The sequence below is a fragment of the Ambystoma mexicanum genome, chromosome 12 (genome assembly GCF_040938575.1).
Source record: "Ambystoma mexicanum isolate Mex_15411 chromosome 12, UKY_AmexF1_1, whole genome shotgun sequence".
Lineage (NCBI taxonomy): Eukaryota > Metazoa > Chordata > Amphibia > Caudata > Ambystomatidae > Ambystoma > Ambystoma mexicanum.
The window spans coordinates 852,610,033-852,626,049 of NC_090936.1; the positions used below are offsets into that span (position 1 = coordinate 852,610,033).

Genomic DNA, 16,017 nt, shown 5'->3' on the forward strand with positions numbered 1-16,017 from the left:
ATAACTCTGCCTTTTTCCCTCCCTTTTTAATAACTTATTAGAGTGCCATCTTATGGTAAGCGCTCACCTCTGTCTGAAAATAAGTGGTGTTTCTCATTAAGACTTGTCTAATAAGTAATTGGGGTTGTATATATATAATAGTGACTGTGTGCTGAATTTACTTACCTCTTTGTTGCTAGTGTAATTTACAAGTGTGTCTTTAAATAAATAATTATATACTTTTACACCAAAGCTCTGGTCAGTGTTTGCTTGTGCCACTGTATCTCTGTACCTATTGTGTATAGGAAGTCTGACTGATCAGCCACAGCTACCAAGTGAATCTGTGTGGTACAGACTGCTACCAAGTGGGTTTACTGCCAAACACCTGTAGTCTTAAATCTTTTGCAGTGGTCCCTAAGGGAACTGCACAGGTTTCTGCCTAACAATGTGTTACGGGAAGGTAAACTGATTGACTTTGAAGCATTGGCATCAGAGACAAGCATACATGGTGACAACATATATATGCCTCGCTCATCACTACACTGAAGCGGAAATGGCCGGGAACAAAAGGGATACTACAGGAAGACATCAAGATAGAAACTTTATATGATATTTCAGAGGGGGGGGGGGCATGCTGCGTCTAGGATATATGAGCTATTAATGTCCCGGGCGGGGGACACGCTGGAACAGACTAGCTTTGCTGGGAGGCAGACTTTCAAGAGAAATTTACAGATGCAGAATGGGGTAGGGCACTGGCTTATCATAAAAAAGTGTCCAGGAACGCAAAGTTCCAGCTAATTCAATTGTACATAATACGCAGGGCCTACCTAACCCCTGTGGAAATAGCCAAATTTGACAATGCCACCGAACAGAAGTGCCTAAAATGTGTAGCAATCAACGCAGACTTGGTACATATATTCTGGGCCTGTGGTAGGATCTGTCTGTTGTATGGGAGGATTGGTCCAAGAGACACCCCTCCCCTGCATCCTCTCCCCCCGGTGAAGTCCATGGTTCGTCAGGGGTTCCCCCTGCCACCAGGGCCCAGGTGGTGGGTGGGCCACTGGCTGAAGACATTGACCAAACCTGCTGAATTTAGCTAGGCCCTGGAAACCATTTTGTGAAATAAAGATGGTTTAAGCCCTGTGCACCGCAGCGCGGCCCCCACCCTTGGAGAGTTTCAATTATCCCTGTGGCCGCAGCTCTCTGGCAGATCCGCTGAGAGCCCGTTCCCACGAACAGACGGACATGAGCTAGTGTTAGATACCAACACTGTAACATTTCACCTTCCGCAGTGTATCGCTTTTTTCAGTATGACCCGGCCAGCAGGGCCGGGGTGGAAAAGAACTGTAAAATGGTCCCCTGACAAAATCAGAGTCCCCAAATACTAATGTGCAAACCACCTGTGATGAAAGTTTTCTCTCCATGACCTCTCTGACTAAAAACCTGTAACCTCCATGAAGATGGCAGAATGTGTGCTTATATGACATTCGGGATGAAGCACACACATCCCTGTAGCTATGCGCAAATAGTAAAAGTGTCCCGGGGGCTTTTTCATGTTTTGTGTTTTACCAAGAAGACCGCACCCCAAGGTCCTATGCCATAACTGAACTAATGCTGCTAGAGTGCAAGGGAAGACGAATGCAACCCTATTGGGAGCTCACGAAAGGGGTGCATGAAAATGCACCATATATATGTCCAAGCTCACTATGTGTCACCGCCTCAGTCTTATTGGCGGGTTGTTCCTGCGCGCTCCACCAACCTTACTACTACCTCACTTACCGCACATGTATAGAAATGTAATAAAATGTTGTGGTTGTTAAATACTTAGCGTATAGGTAACACAGTTGAAATGGCCATGTAAAAGGCACTAACAATTTAGAAAACAAACTTTGAACAGACGCAACAAGTATTGTATATTATATGAATGTTTATGCCTCTTCCACTTAAATCTGCAACACACGAGGAAAATACCTTTGTGGGCATATCCAAGGCCATTCCCCCTTCCTCCCCATTGAAGCCTGCCAGACGGAAAGCAGAGGCCTGTGCTGCTCTGCTCCACCTCCCCCAATTCGGCTGGAGCCGCTTCAAACATTCACATTCCCCGCAGCACCCAAGGCCACGGCCTGCCACCTGATTTATTTACAACCCAGCAGTAAACCCCGGCCTTAAAACACAGATCCAAAGGCGCCCTTTCTTAGGCTCCACGACCCACCGGTTCACCTCAGGTTAATGGCCCCTGTAAAATTAGGACACCCAATATTATGGCAACACTACAGGAACACATCCATAAGGACTTCTAACGAGACATGATAACGTGGACCGCCTGTCCCATGCCCTGAGACCCAACCTCGAGACCTATGATACCCGGTCAACAGGACGATGGTAACCATGTATTGATGTTTTGCCAAAAGACCCCACTCTAGGTGCATTCCTCCTGTGTTGCATTAACCTGTAGAATAACCTATTGGAAGATTTACCAGGGAAGATAATATTGCAATGTTGAATGACTGCGGTGTGCGTGGCCCTAGGGCAGAAAGCCAGGAAAGACATTCATCACTGACAATGGTCACGGCTGGCCAACAACCCCGTCCGGATGAGCCCAGCTGACCTGCCAGGACCAGCCCAACCCACAAGGGTAACCAGTGACGTCCTCCAGCCACGGCAAACCACATCGCAGCAACACCTATAGTTAGTCGTCGCCACCCAATCCCCACAAACTTGTGCCCCCTATAGCATGTAGGTTCTTATGATGCATTCTGTAAATATATACGCCTGTCTTTGCTTTTGTCAGACAGAGCGCTCTCGGAGTTTGCAGAGTTCTTTGCATGCCCTATTCTGATTGATAAACTCCCATTTAAGCTCACCCGCACTTTGTCCTGGCCTTATTCCCATCCTGGGAGAGTCCATTATTGTCTCTCATTGTGGGGAGGATCGTGCTATCTGGGGGACGCTCGCCTTCACTGTATTGGGATGACATAGCCCAGGTCTTAGCCAAGGCGGGTTTCGGGATGGACATGGGATCCCCTAAGGCCTATATGATTGGCCTTTTTGCGCGCCCCAAGCGAGACATGTGACCAAGCTGAGAGACCTGGTGTACATCTTAGCAAAGCGAAGGATAGTGATGGGGTGGAAAACGCATAAAGGTCTGGATGTAAGCCAGTGGTGGGGTGACCTTCAGAAATGGACTCTGGCGGAAAGCGCAGTGTGGCAGGAAGCGGCTCGTAGAGGCCAAGGGGAACAAAATACGGACTTAGCTCATGGAAGCACATGGTTCAGGAACTGATGGCCTCAAGACGTACCGAAATAGGATAGGAATGGTAAACCCGTCATGAGAGGCGGATTACAGGAAATATGCAAGAAACAGTCATTGTAACATTGAAGCACAAGCTAGAGGATAGACTGGAGGAGGAGGGGGGAGCTGGAAGGAGAGGGGGGAGGGAAGAGGGCACACAGACATGATCAGGGTGTATATTGTTATGTAAATGTTTTACAGAAGTATGTAAATTACATTGCGATTAATAAAAACAATAAAATATATATTTTTTAAAACAAAAAATATATATACGACGCCCAACGTCATGTCTGGAGCGGACGATCGCTTACTGAGCAAGACGAATCGACGATCGATGGCCGAGTCGAGGTCCGCTATGCCCAGTGTCAAAGAATTTTCAGATGAGGATATCTATCAGATGAGGAATCTGGGGGAGAAAGGCAATACATGGAATGCAGCTATCCCCAACAACACAAATTCGGTCTAGCGGGACATATAATGAGTCTCCTGCACTCGCATGCTCTCCAGACTACCTGACAGTACCAGCCACATGCCAGCGCAACATGGGTAGCTAACAGGGAATTGGCCACCCCTACCGACTTTCGTATTGGATAACATGCACACATGCATTCTAAACTCCACTAACAAATTTCCCATACCTTGGACTTCAGTTCCCCGAGGTCGTTCACCTACAGCGCTTTGAAGCCATATCAATGGAAAAAGGCACTAAATAAATGACGAATTACATTACATCATAGAGTATTGTGTGATAGTAATGCTTGATAGTTTCATTTTTCAATGTGTTTTAAAGGCCTAAATAAATAAACTGTATTGTTATAACTGACTGTCTAAATTGAATTATTGTGTATAATATTGTGTGGACTCACTGAGGGCCCTTAACCCCACTCAGCCTTGACCGGTCTCCACTCTGTTTGGGTTTTGGCTAACCTCTTGGAGCTCCCTCTTCAATATAACTAGGGTGGACTCCTAAAATCTGTCCACCAGGCCAGATACTAAAAATCCATCTTAACAGGACTTGGCATGGGGAGTTCAGGGGGTGAAGCCTGATGAAGGAAGTAAAATCTGATTTGTTGGAGGCGGTCTAAAAATATGATCTTTTGTAAGAGCTGCTTCCAATGAGCAGTATAAAGACCTAGAATCATAGTCTTCTAATACATCATGGATGCTGGCGGATGATCTGAAGTTTATAGTTTCCCAAAATTGAAAATGTGTATATGTTTGACAGGCTTGATGGGAGAAAGCGAGGTATCCTATGCAAACGTTTCATGCTAGGTACAAGGTGGTAGCCTATTGGGTGACAGAGTTGGGCCACCAGATAACATGCATAGTTGATCTTCAGAACAAAGAATGGGCCCATTGGTGGACACATCTGCTAGGAGGGGGCATCTTGTCCTGGATCAGGAGAGAATAGATGTTAACAAGGGAAGCGAAGCAGTGATGAGAATAGGAGCGTAAAAGATCAGCAAGTTTCTGTGGTTCCCTTGATCAGCATGGTGTCATTGCTGTACATGTTGCAGACCAGCCTGCTATTCAGGTAATGCTGTGGGCAAACATTCAATCGAGAGCCGCTGTTAATAAGTGAAAAGTAATACGCTACAGTAAAACACTTATATTAACAAAACACATTTTAAAAATATATTCAAACTGATTATTCGCACTGTACCCTAGAACAATGTTTGTGAGATATTTAAATGAGAGAACAAATATTCAATGAACTTACCCCTCTGACATTACCAAGTTTGCGCTCAACTTCTAGTTTATCTTTCTTCAAAAATTCACACATATCTTTCAAGTCAGCAATTTGATTCTAATGAACAAAATAAGTATGTCAATTATTTCCCATGTAAATCATAGAAACAATTAAACTAGGTCTACTTCAAAATGTTGATTAGCAAACATTTAATGCTCCAATTTTGCAAAAAACAACAACAGACGCGAGAAGAGATAATGAAATGGTGGTTTGCCACAATACTGATGGCTGCTCTACAGTATCGCTGATCACTGTCCACAAAAGGCTGTTGAGGTTTGTAGCATTTGTATTTGTTGATTCTTGAAGTGTAATAAACCTGTAAAAAAAGAATGCATGGATAGAGACTATAATGGAATAACATTAAAGACAGAGAGAAGATGAGCTTTAAGAGTAGAGCGGAATGTGGAAAGCGTAGGAAACTGTCTAAAAGCAAGAGGGATAGAGTTACAGGGTTTGCATGCTCAAGTAGTGAAAAAGATTATCAATGAGATCATGAACAGCGGGGCTTAGGAACTGACAAGAGAAAAAGAGTTTGCAAACCTAAAATGAGAGCGGAGACATAGATAGAAGCAACAGAAGAGGTATGTATGCATTTAAAGACAAAGCAAAAGAAAAGAGCTGATGGCTGGAAGGTTTAGAATAAATCTTAACCTGTGGCATTGCTCTGTGTAACCCTTCAGACCATCGTTCTTTGCTTGTCAAGCCGTTACGAAAGGGGAAAGACTACATGCAAATCAGGCTTGGTCCCACCCCCAAAAGGGCAGTCCAGCCAAAACTGCTTGTCACATCCCTTTCTGCACAAAACCACAAGCGCCCCAGTCATGTTTCAGCCTCATCAGCGAGGAGTAGCTTGGGTCTCTAGGCTCAGCAGACAATACAGAGAAAAAGGAAATGTACACAAGATTCAAACCAAAACCAGGAAAAGGATTGACGAGTAGCAGAAATGGAGGTGTGAGAGGAGGGAGAGTAGAGTGTACGAATAGCAGAGCTTCAAATAGAGTGCAAGGGAGCCAGTTGATAGGAAGAAAGGCCAATTAGCAGAGCAGAATAATAGTCAAGTTGAGAAAAAAAACTGTCTGGAAATAGGTTTGGTGGTGTGAAAGGAAAGGAGGGAGAAATGACTTGACAGTAATGTTCTTTCTATGGATTCTTCTGCCGGAAAGCAGTCTTCAGGTAGATGTCCGTCGCTTCCAGCGTCAGCTGCTTGGAAAACCTATCGACAGGCGTAGTGCACCTCGACTCAACCATGGATCATTTTGACGAAATGCAGAAGTCATACATATACTACGTCACTACGACCTGTATCTCAGTTCCCCACCGTCTTTTCACCCAAGCTCAGCTAGTGCAGAGGAAGATAGTGGAATCGGCAGAAAGCAGCCAGAACTCCCATAAAAAACAAAAATTTACCATGATTATTTTTTCTTTTCTTTTCTTAGAATGAAGAACAGAACTGCAAGTAGTTGCAGAAGAACACACGCATAACAGTCCTAGGAGCCCAACAAGAGATCACTCATCTCTTCTCCCAAGAGAGGGTCAGTCATCATGGATTGCTGGGTGGGAAGGTGATGAAGAATCTGAAGGAGAAGAATCTATAGAAAGAACATTACCGCTAAGTAAGTTCCCCTTCATTGGATTGCTTCTCCCGCAAATTCTGCATCAGATAGACTCCCAAAGCAGTATGTAGTCTGGCGGCGGGATCAAAGACCCTAAACCAGGAAGCTCTGTAGCACCGGTCTTCTAAAGCAAGCATCAGCATCACGTCCAAACAGTAATGTTTGGTGAAGGTGTGCAAGATGGCCATGTCGCCAGCCGACAGATCTCTCTAACCGGCACGCACCTCTGGAGTGCTGAAGAAGCAGCCACAACCCTAGTGGTTGATTCCTGATGCCCAGCGGAAGATTTTTCCTTGTGTGTTGGTAGCACTCTGCTATACAGAGGGTAATCCACCTAGATACGGTCTGCTTAGAAACTGCCAAACCATTTCTTGACAGGGAAAAAGCTACAAACAGCTGGTTAAGCCTCCTGAACTCTGCTATTCTTGCGACGTAGAAACTAAGGGATCTCTTAGGGTCCAACCTGTGCAACCTCTCCTCTTCCTTGGAAGGAGGAGAGTAGAACACAGTGTGAAGGGTCAGACATGCAGGACGGACGAAAACAAAGGTATTTGTTTTCTCAATGTTTGCCATTTTATTAAAATAAAAAGTTTGAGATAAATGGGTAGATTTCCCTAGCCCAAAGAGAATGTCCCTACCTAGCAAACTAAAACTAAAGAAAGATTACTTAATATCCAAAAAGCATCCGACCTTCACACTAATACATGCAACACAATATTTGGCGATCTTCAGTTCAACAAAACAGTGCAAATGTTCAAACCTATATTTTTTAGAAAGTACTCCTTGTGAGCAGGTTTGGGCTCCCTTCCCCTGGTTCAATTCAAGAATATGTGAGAAACCTGAGGGCATCCTCACAACTACTCCCCTTGGATCCTCTTCTCAGGTGGCCAGGGAAAGGCCATCGCTCTTGGATCCTGACCCTGACGATGGAGATGCGATGGAGGATCACCTGGGTGGAGGTTCCTTGGAGAAAGAGTGTCTGCGGGTGAGATATGGTATACCCCTTCCCCATGCGAGCGCAAACTTTACCCTCCCCCTACCTTTATAGGTTGTTGCCAATCACTTCCTTTTCTATCCCCTCAGTCATACCACTCTAGTTCTGAGATGAGGAAGTGGCCTGGAAACTATTGTGAGGGTCAGGCATGTCCTAAGAACACCAGTATTTGTAGTTGGGCAATTGCACACAAGGGCTCCCACCTGCAACCTGTCAATGAGCTACAGGTGCATAGAAGGTGCAGCCGACTGCAAGGAAAGGGAGGCCAGCAGGAGAGACGCCGAGCTGGGAGAAACGAGTCTGAGAGGGTTGGAGTCCTGCTGCAAAGAAGGCTTCTGAGGAGAGTCCTGCCTGGAGGCCTGGAAACCAGTGTGTGCTGTCAAGTTTTGACGACGGACCAGAGCTGACAGGGTCCTCACTGTTGGTGCCCACAGCCAGAGCTGTGCGGCACAGTGGATTCACAGGTGCTGAGGGCCATCCACAAGAGAGGCAGAGCTACCGGAAATCCACAGTGGGATTCGGAGCAGGCGAGTTCTGCTCGTAGACCCACAGAAAAGTGTGCGCATAAACGAGAAGAGGGAGAAAGAGAGGGAGAAAGACCACTCAGAGGAGCCGTCGAGGACCTGTGAGTGAAATAGAGGGATCCCTCGTACCGGGGCGCTCCTGGAAGATATACAGCGATGTCGGTTGAAAGGAAATGGATACACAAGTGATTGTGAACCCAATTTTTTTTTTTTTTACACTACGAACAAAACGCTGAACATTAAAGTGAAGGAGCTTAAATAAGAAGCATCGGTTATTGAATATTGAAGTACAGAAACGCTGCACACATATCATTGAATACCGAACTGAAGGAAAGCTTTAAGGCACCCATTAATGAAATGGAAACAGGTGTGAGACGCACATAATGAACATTTTAAAAAGGTATTTTCAATTTTAATATTCTGTCAGTGAACAAAACCACCTTGCCTATATATGTCAGTGAACAAAAACAAGTGTCCCAGATATGTTATATCATTAATGATGTCATCAATTGCATTTGTGATGTCATCTTTGATGTCCTGGGTGTTAGTCTTAGCAGTGCACAGTGGTGGCCCGAGTTATGGTTGCTTGGCTTACCATAACTGGCGAATTTATGAGGTTTTTCGGTTTTACTTGTAACCATAATGTCCCTTTAACAAAGTATTTTCAGTGAATTTTATGGGTTTTTACCAGTGCATGCTATTTTCCTACAACTTACTAATATCATAAATACCCAATATAGCAACATTTGTGTGCAATTTACAAAGTTTCACCTCAAAACTCTGCAATTTCCCACCTTCTAGCATCATATGTAACACTTCTATACACTTTTTCAACTGATTTTGCATCCGTAGACGTCCCCGAACATCTAACTTCATCATGGACATTCCGGACCGTGCCACGTGACCGTACGCTGGCGCGCGGCATGACGACGTGCCCGTGAACACATCTGCACTTCACGATCAGATCCGTGCTTCGCAGGCAGTTTGGAACTGCATTTTCTACTGATCTAGGAAGTTTCAACTTCAAATTTCCCTTGCACAGCTCCTACACCTATTCTTACTCAGTATCCATTAAAATCTAGTACACAGTACATACTTGGAAGAGTTTCAGTAAAACTGCTATGTATCTTAAAAATGTCATCACCTATTGCCATCCCTCCTCCACAAGAGCCACCACCACCAGCTAGAGGACCTTCACAACAAAAAAAGCACAGTACTTCCAAAGACAATGCAGGGGACCAAGAAGATGAGGTAGATAACGTGTCTACCTTTAGCACCCAGAGAGAATCATGGGGGTGGCAGTTCTTTACCACTGTTGGGAATGTACCAAAGGCTAAAGCTGCAAAAGTGAAATGCACTTTTGTACTCAGTTGCAGACTCCCCAGACAGTACTCCTAGGGGACCACCTCCATGTTCTGCCACGCCAAATCCAATGACTGCAATGCTCCCAGAAAGCTTGTTCCTTTCTTAGCAAGTAGGAGGCTATCTTCCTCCACCTCATCTTCCTCAACCAATACTGTAACCACACAGCCTACTTCTGTGTGACATAAAAAAATAATCAAAAAAAACAACAAAAGAAATGTTTCTTCAGGAACCACCTTTCACAGTTAAAAAATAGTACAAAAAAAACTTAGACTCCATCTACTTTACATTTCTCAGTTAAGTACATAGCCTCAATAAGATTTTCCAACATTTCCATTAGCGTGTTGTGTTATGCTAATGGGAATATTGTGGTGTTCATCCCCCAGGGACTGAAACAGTGGATACCAGCCCGGCAGCCCAAGTTAACAGCCCATGCGAAGCAAGGGTAGATAATGAGGTCTCCGGACCATTATTCCCCCCATTCCAGCCCCTGCAATGGGGCATGAAGGCCCTTAGCACCCCAGGTTCCCAAAGCGTGAACACGGGGTGCTAAAAAAATAATAGATTTTTCTCCATGGAAAGGGAAGGCGGGGTTCCATACAGGGCCCCTCTTTGATTTACATGGCAGCCTGCAGAAGGCGAAGAGATAACCCTATGACCATATTGCCACAAGCACAGTTTTCTTCCCTTTCAAAGCTATCCCACTTTCGAATAACTTTACCACAAAGCCAGTCCCAGGTGGACATGGCCACTTTAACCCCATGTGTTGTCCCTCGTGGTCATGGCCAGTAGCCAGATTGTCCGGATCATGACCTTATTCCATGACCCAGACAATATGGCCACTGATCATGGCTACACCTCAGTCAATGTTAGGGAGAATTCTCTGTTAAGGCTAATTTCCCAAACCTAGTGAGTCCCCCAGCAGCTTTGCTGGATTTTTGGGGTTTATTTTTCTGAGACTCTTTTTCGCCCACTCTTAGGCATGATTTGAGAATGTCCTTGGACTGTGAATGTGTTTTATGGGCTATGGGGTCTTTTACTCCATAGGGCTTCATGTGTTTTTGGTATGTTTTTGGTGTGTTACACAGCACCCTCAGTGCAGTAACACAGGGGTGTCATAGTTCCCCCAAACATAGACTCCATACCCTGGGACTGACTACTGTCTCCCAGGGCATGTAAAGTCACCATTGGCTTTACGAGTCTCAAATTGTGAACAGAACCAGTACAAACCATCATATTGTGGAAGTACTGGTAGGGTTAATTTGATTGCCCCTGGGTCTGTTTTCCAAGGGGGCACTGTTCAGTCCACCCTTGTCGGGTTTCTGGCTGGTGGCAGTGGATACCACGCAAAATATTCCACTGTAATATTTCTTATGGGATTTTCCCATTGATTTTAAACGCACCACTTTTTGGTGCAATGTTAAAGATACCGCCGGGTTGGGTCTTTTTGCCAGGACTCGGTTTTAAAATGGCGTTTGTGTTCGCCTCCGAAACTCTAACCCAAGTCGAGCTCTTTGTTCCACTTTCTGGAGGGCTTCTGCACAGAAGCCCTCCAAATGGTGCCACTCTGTCTGGGGTCTGCAGGATGTGTGGGAGGGGGATTAGGCACCCTGGATTGAGTTGCCTTGGCACCTCAAGTCGCACTCTTGTGTGATTGGCCCAGTGTTTGAGTGACAGCTAGGCTGTTCAATGGAGGTTTTTCTGCATAAAAGCAGGGCTTTGGGGACTGGAACTTCAGAAGTCGCGCAGGACCTAAAGAATCCGAAGAGGGGAGAAGCTGGGCCATCTACAAAGATGACACCACCGGTGGAGCCCTGCTGTAAAGAACTCACCACTTCCCCGACGACAGAGGAGATCTTCTTCCAGGAGAGTCTTATTCCCTTCGAGCTGGTGGGACCAACCAGTTCGCCTTTTTCGCCTTCCAGGACGTCTCATGGTCGAATCACCCGCCAAGCACCCCGGCGGCCGGATAGCCACGCTTCACCACTGACTGTGAATAAAAGGGTCATACCTTTTAATCGGGAACTCCGCGGCTGGTTTCTTCCTTGGCAGTGCAACGACCTTCAGCTTTCTTCCTCGTCGAGATCATCTCTTCCTCTGGTCGAAGCCACGACTTGCACCCGCTGCCAAGAACAACTGCCCCCGCTGGAGCTTTCTCACCATTTCCGGTACTGTGTCCCGCCTGGCCTCCCTTGCAACGGACTGTCCAAGGTGTCCCGTAAATCCTTGACTTTCCAACTGGGTTGGCCTCCAAACCGTCTAACTTTATCTTTCTGAACTGATCCAACCTCGTTTGACATTTTCTGCAAAGACTTTGAGTGCATTTCCACTGTGTGATCTTGGGCACATTCCGCCTTGCTCTCTCCAAGAGTGGGCCTGGCCTATGAACTTTGGCTCTACAGTAGACCCTGCCTTTCTTGACTTGCTGTGGTTTCTTAAAAGTGTTGGTACTGTTTTATTTCCATACTCTGCCTTTTCTCTCACTTTTTACCGAATTATTCAAGTGCAATCTAAGGTTACGCGCTCACCTCTGTTTTGCTAATAAGTGGTGTCTTAACCTAGACTTGTCGAATAATTAACTAGGGAAGTGTATATACTTATAGTGACTGTGTTTGAACTTGCTTGATATATTAGTGCCAGTGTATTTTCATAAGTGTGTTTTAAATAAATAATTATATACTTTTAATAACAAAGCTCTGGACAGTGTTTGCTTGTTCTACTGTATTTTTGGCCCTATTTGTATATTCTATATACTGCCTAACTCTTCTTGAAGATGTCTGACTGCTCAGCCACAGCTACCAAGTAAATCTGGGTGGTGCATCTGCTACCAATTGGGTTTACTGCTTACTCCTGTGGTCTTAAACTTTTTGCAGTGGTCCCTAAGGGAACTTCACAGGTTTCTGCCTAACAGTCACCAAAGGTATATCACTATTTGTTGTACCTACATTATGACACTTGTCAAAAAATAAAACACAGGCACATTTACAAAACCATGCTTTAAGGTCCTTGCCAATGCTCCTTACACAAGTTGCCTGGAAATCCACCCATGTTTTATTTTTTCAAAAGTGTCAAATGTATGCACATACAATCGTCATATAACTTAGCCCCCACTTGACAAAATCCATTTATACTTTACAAAAACATTTATATCTAGATCTAAAATCTTTTTGCAAACTTTTGTGTAGATTCGTCAAATTGCACCACATTTATAAGCCTTTACAATATTTTCGGATCCCCCCCTCTAATTTTGGCCCTTCTTGACAGAATCCCACCAGCCTTTGCAAAAACATTTATATCTAGATCTATAATCTTTTTGCAAACCTTTGTGTAGATTTGTTAAATGGCACCACATTTATAAGCCTTTACAATATTTTGGGACCCCCCCTCTAATTTTGCCCTGTCTTGACAAAATCCCACCAAACTTGTGAAATGGCACCTCATTTATAAGCCTTAACATTATTTTGGGATCTCGCCCCTCTAATTTTGCTCCCTCTTGACAGAATCCCACCAAACATTGCAAACTCTTTCGGAATCAGGTCAAGAATACAATTGCAAAATTTCAAGCAGTTTCATTAAGTGGCGCCAAATTTATGAGCCATCCAAGAATGCTTTTCACCAACCCTGTAATGCAGAGGTATTGCAAACTTCACATGACTGCTCGTGGACCTTTACGGCGAAAAACACCAGTTTTGTTGCTTCTTGGAACCATATTGCATCCCATCTTCATCACCCCTTAACTCCCCAGAAATGATTTGATAAGTTTGTCAAGTGCAATGTTGTGTTTTTTTAATATGTTTTTACCACAATGTCCGCAGACACCAGCCGATGTACGCGGTTCCAAGATGGCAGGCATTTCCAAAAATCTGACGCACTTCACCATCCAATCAGTGGGCGCGTCCGATGTCCGCTGACATCACGCTGCCTTCTAAGCCAATCAGAGCCCTGTCCGCGGACCGAACAGGGAAATGGGTCCGCGGACAGAACCCATACATCACTCATTTTTTTGGACCTACCTTTTGGTTGTTTTTTAAAAAACTACTGGACGGATTTCCACCAAATTTACAAAAGCACGCTTTCGGGATCAAGCCGCCGCTCCTGCCGCAAATTTAGTGAAAATCCATCCAGCGGGCTGTAAGCGTGAGCAAAGATTTTCTCCATTCAGTCTATGAAAAAAAAAATGTGGGACCCCCTCTATAACCCCCCCCTCCCCCGCCCCCTTGACGAAACCTCAAATAAATTCAGAGTGGGCCATATCATTTTGTTGCAAAGTTTGGTGAGGATTCGTCCAGGGGGAGCAGAGTTATAAGCAGCCCAAAAAGAGGTCTTCCTATGGATTTAGCGACTTAACCATAACTACACGGCTGCTACCGCTATATATATATATATAGGCTGCAGGGCATTACATTTGTTGTTTTCATAATTCGAAAAGGGACGTCGACGGGGCGTGCCAGTAATACTATCCCTAGTGTGACGTCCCCTGTACCCATCATACCTCACGCGTCGAGGTCCCTCGGATTGTTATTTTTCTGACATGAGGTAGCATGAGGTGTAGCATGAGTACAGTTGTATCCAAGCAGATACGTATCAGACAAGCTCATAAGCATCCAGGCGCCTTCGCTCCGAGGGGAAGGAAGGGTGGGTCGCATGTGAATCTAAGCAGATACAAGCATCAGAAATACGATTACGGTGAGTAATGTATCCCTTCTGAAGCTTGTGGAATCTGCTTAGATCACATGCTGTGCATGGATTAGCGAGCAGTGGAAGAAGAGGGAGGTGGGATGTGAGAAGGTTCATGAGCGAATAAATGTCTTAGAACCACTTGTCCCACTTATGTATCTGTCTTGGAATGAGTGTCAGTGCAGTAGTGCTGAGTAAAGGTATGTACAGAGCTCCATGTAGCTGCCTTGCAAATACTGTCTAAGGGGACACATGCAATGAAAGCCAGAGTGGCCCCTGTACCTCTTGTGGAGTGAGCCCTGGGCGTAAAAGGCAGTGTTTTATCTGATAAGGAATAGCATAGGTGGATACATCTGACTATCCACCTAGAGATGGCATTCTTAGAAATGCAGTCACCTTTCTTGATTCTTTCAAGATATCCATGCATCTTTGTGGCAGGTTGAGATGTTCGAACTCTAAGACCTCAGGAGCCATGCTGCGTAAGCAAATTTCCCTGACCAGTTCATCCATGGGGTGTTTCCCTTGGAGCCTGGCTGGGGGAACCTGGACGCGAAGTCTGGGCATTGACTGTTTTCGCTTGTGGCGAATAAGTCTATATTGGGGAAACCCCATTGAGAGAAGGTGTTCGACCATTCCTTCGTGTAGACACCACTCGTGTTCCTCTGGTAGGGGATCTCTGCTCAATGAGTCTGCTAGAGAGTTGAGTTCCCCTGGAACATGTGACGATGGGAACATCTTCCATTTGAGTGCTCATTTCCAAATTTGCTGCGCAAGCCTGGACAGATTTGTAGAACGTGTACCCCCCTGTTTGTTGATATAAAACATCGCTGTAGCCCTGTCTGTTAGGATCTGCACAGATAGGTTTGTTAAATGGGGTTTGAATGCCTGGAGGGATTTGAATACTGCCAAAAGTTACAACAGATTGATGTGGCTCTGAGCTACAGTGTAAGACCACAGACCCTGAGCTGTGTAGTGAAGGTAGTGAGCCCCCCAGCCTGCCAGTGAGGCGTCCGTTGTGACAACCGCCTGTACCTCTGGCTTGTAGAAGGGTTTTCCTTTCATTAGATTTTCTCTTGTCCACCAGAGAAGATTTTGTACAAGTGTCGGCGAAACGACCACTAGATCGTCCCACTGACCAATTGCCTGAGACCATTGTTTTGCCAACCACTCCTGCATGGGTCGCAGGCGCGCGTGCGGAACTAGGTAAATGCAATATGCCATCATGCCTATTAAACGCATAGCTTTGCGCACCCTTATCTGGTGGCCAGCCTGATAATGTAGTATTTGCAGTAACAAATATTGTACTCTTTCCTATGATGGAAAGACCAACCCCTCCTCTGTGTTTAAGACAGCTCCTAGGAACTGTTTTGAAGTGCTTGGCACTAGGCTTGACTTTTTCTCATTGATGGAGAAGCCCAATTGAAAGAGGAGGTTGATTGTTCTCTGAATGTTTTGTCTGCAAATCAGGGGGATTCCCCTGTAATGAGCCAGTCGTCCAGGTAAGGGTACACTGGGATTGCCTTCCTGCGCAGATGCGCTGCCACCTCCGCCAGTACCTTTGTGAATACCCTTGGAGCCGATGCTATAACGAAGGGCAGCACCTTGAATTGGTAGCGTTGGTTCGCTATCTTGAAACGCAAGAATCTTCTATGCGTTAGGAACATAGAAATATGAAAATAGGCATCTTTCATATCCAGTGTTGTCATGTAATCCCCCTTTTTTAGTAGAGGGATTACCTCTTGTAGCATAGTCATGCAGAACTTTTGTGGCTTGACATACTTGTTTGCAGGGCGCAAATCTAATACTGGGCGCATTGTTAGATCTTT

At 45.2% G+C, this 16,017-nt stretch overlaps 1 protein-coding gene across 4 annotated transcripts in view; it reads right to left on the reverse strand.

Moving 5' to 3' along the window:
* The window catches only part of CEP290 (centrosomal protein 290), a 3,224,991-nt gene that overhangs the window by 537,587 nt on the left and 2,671,387 nt on the right, over positions 1-16,017 (reverse strand). For all 4 annotated transcript variants that reach the window (XM_069629332.1, XM_069629331.1, XM_069629333.1 and 1 more), the window contains one exon: positions 4,992-5,078. In XM_069629332.1, the coding sequence (XP_069485433.1) occupies positions 4,992-5,078 (87 nt within the window). The remainder of the gene's footprint in view (positions 1-4,991; positions 5,079-16,017) is intronic.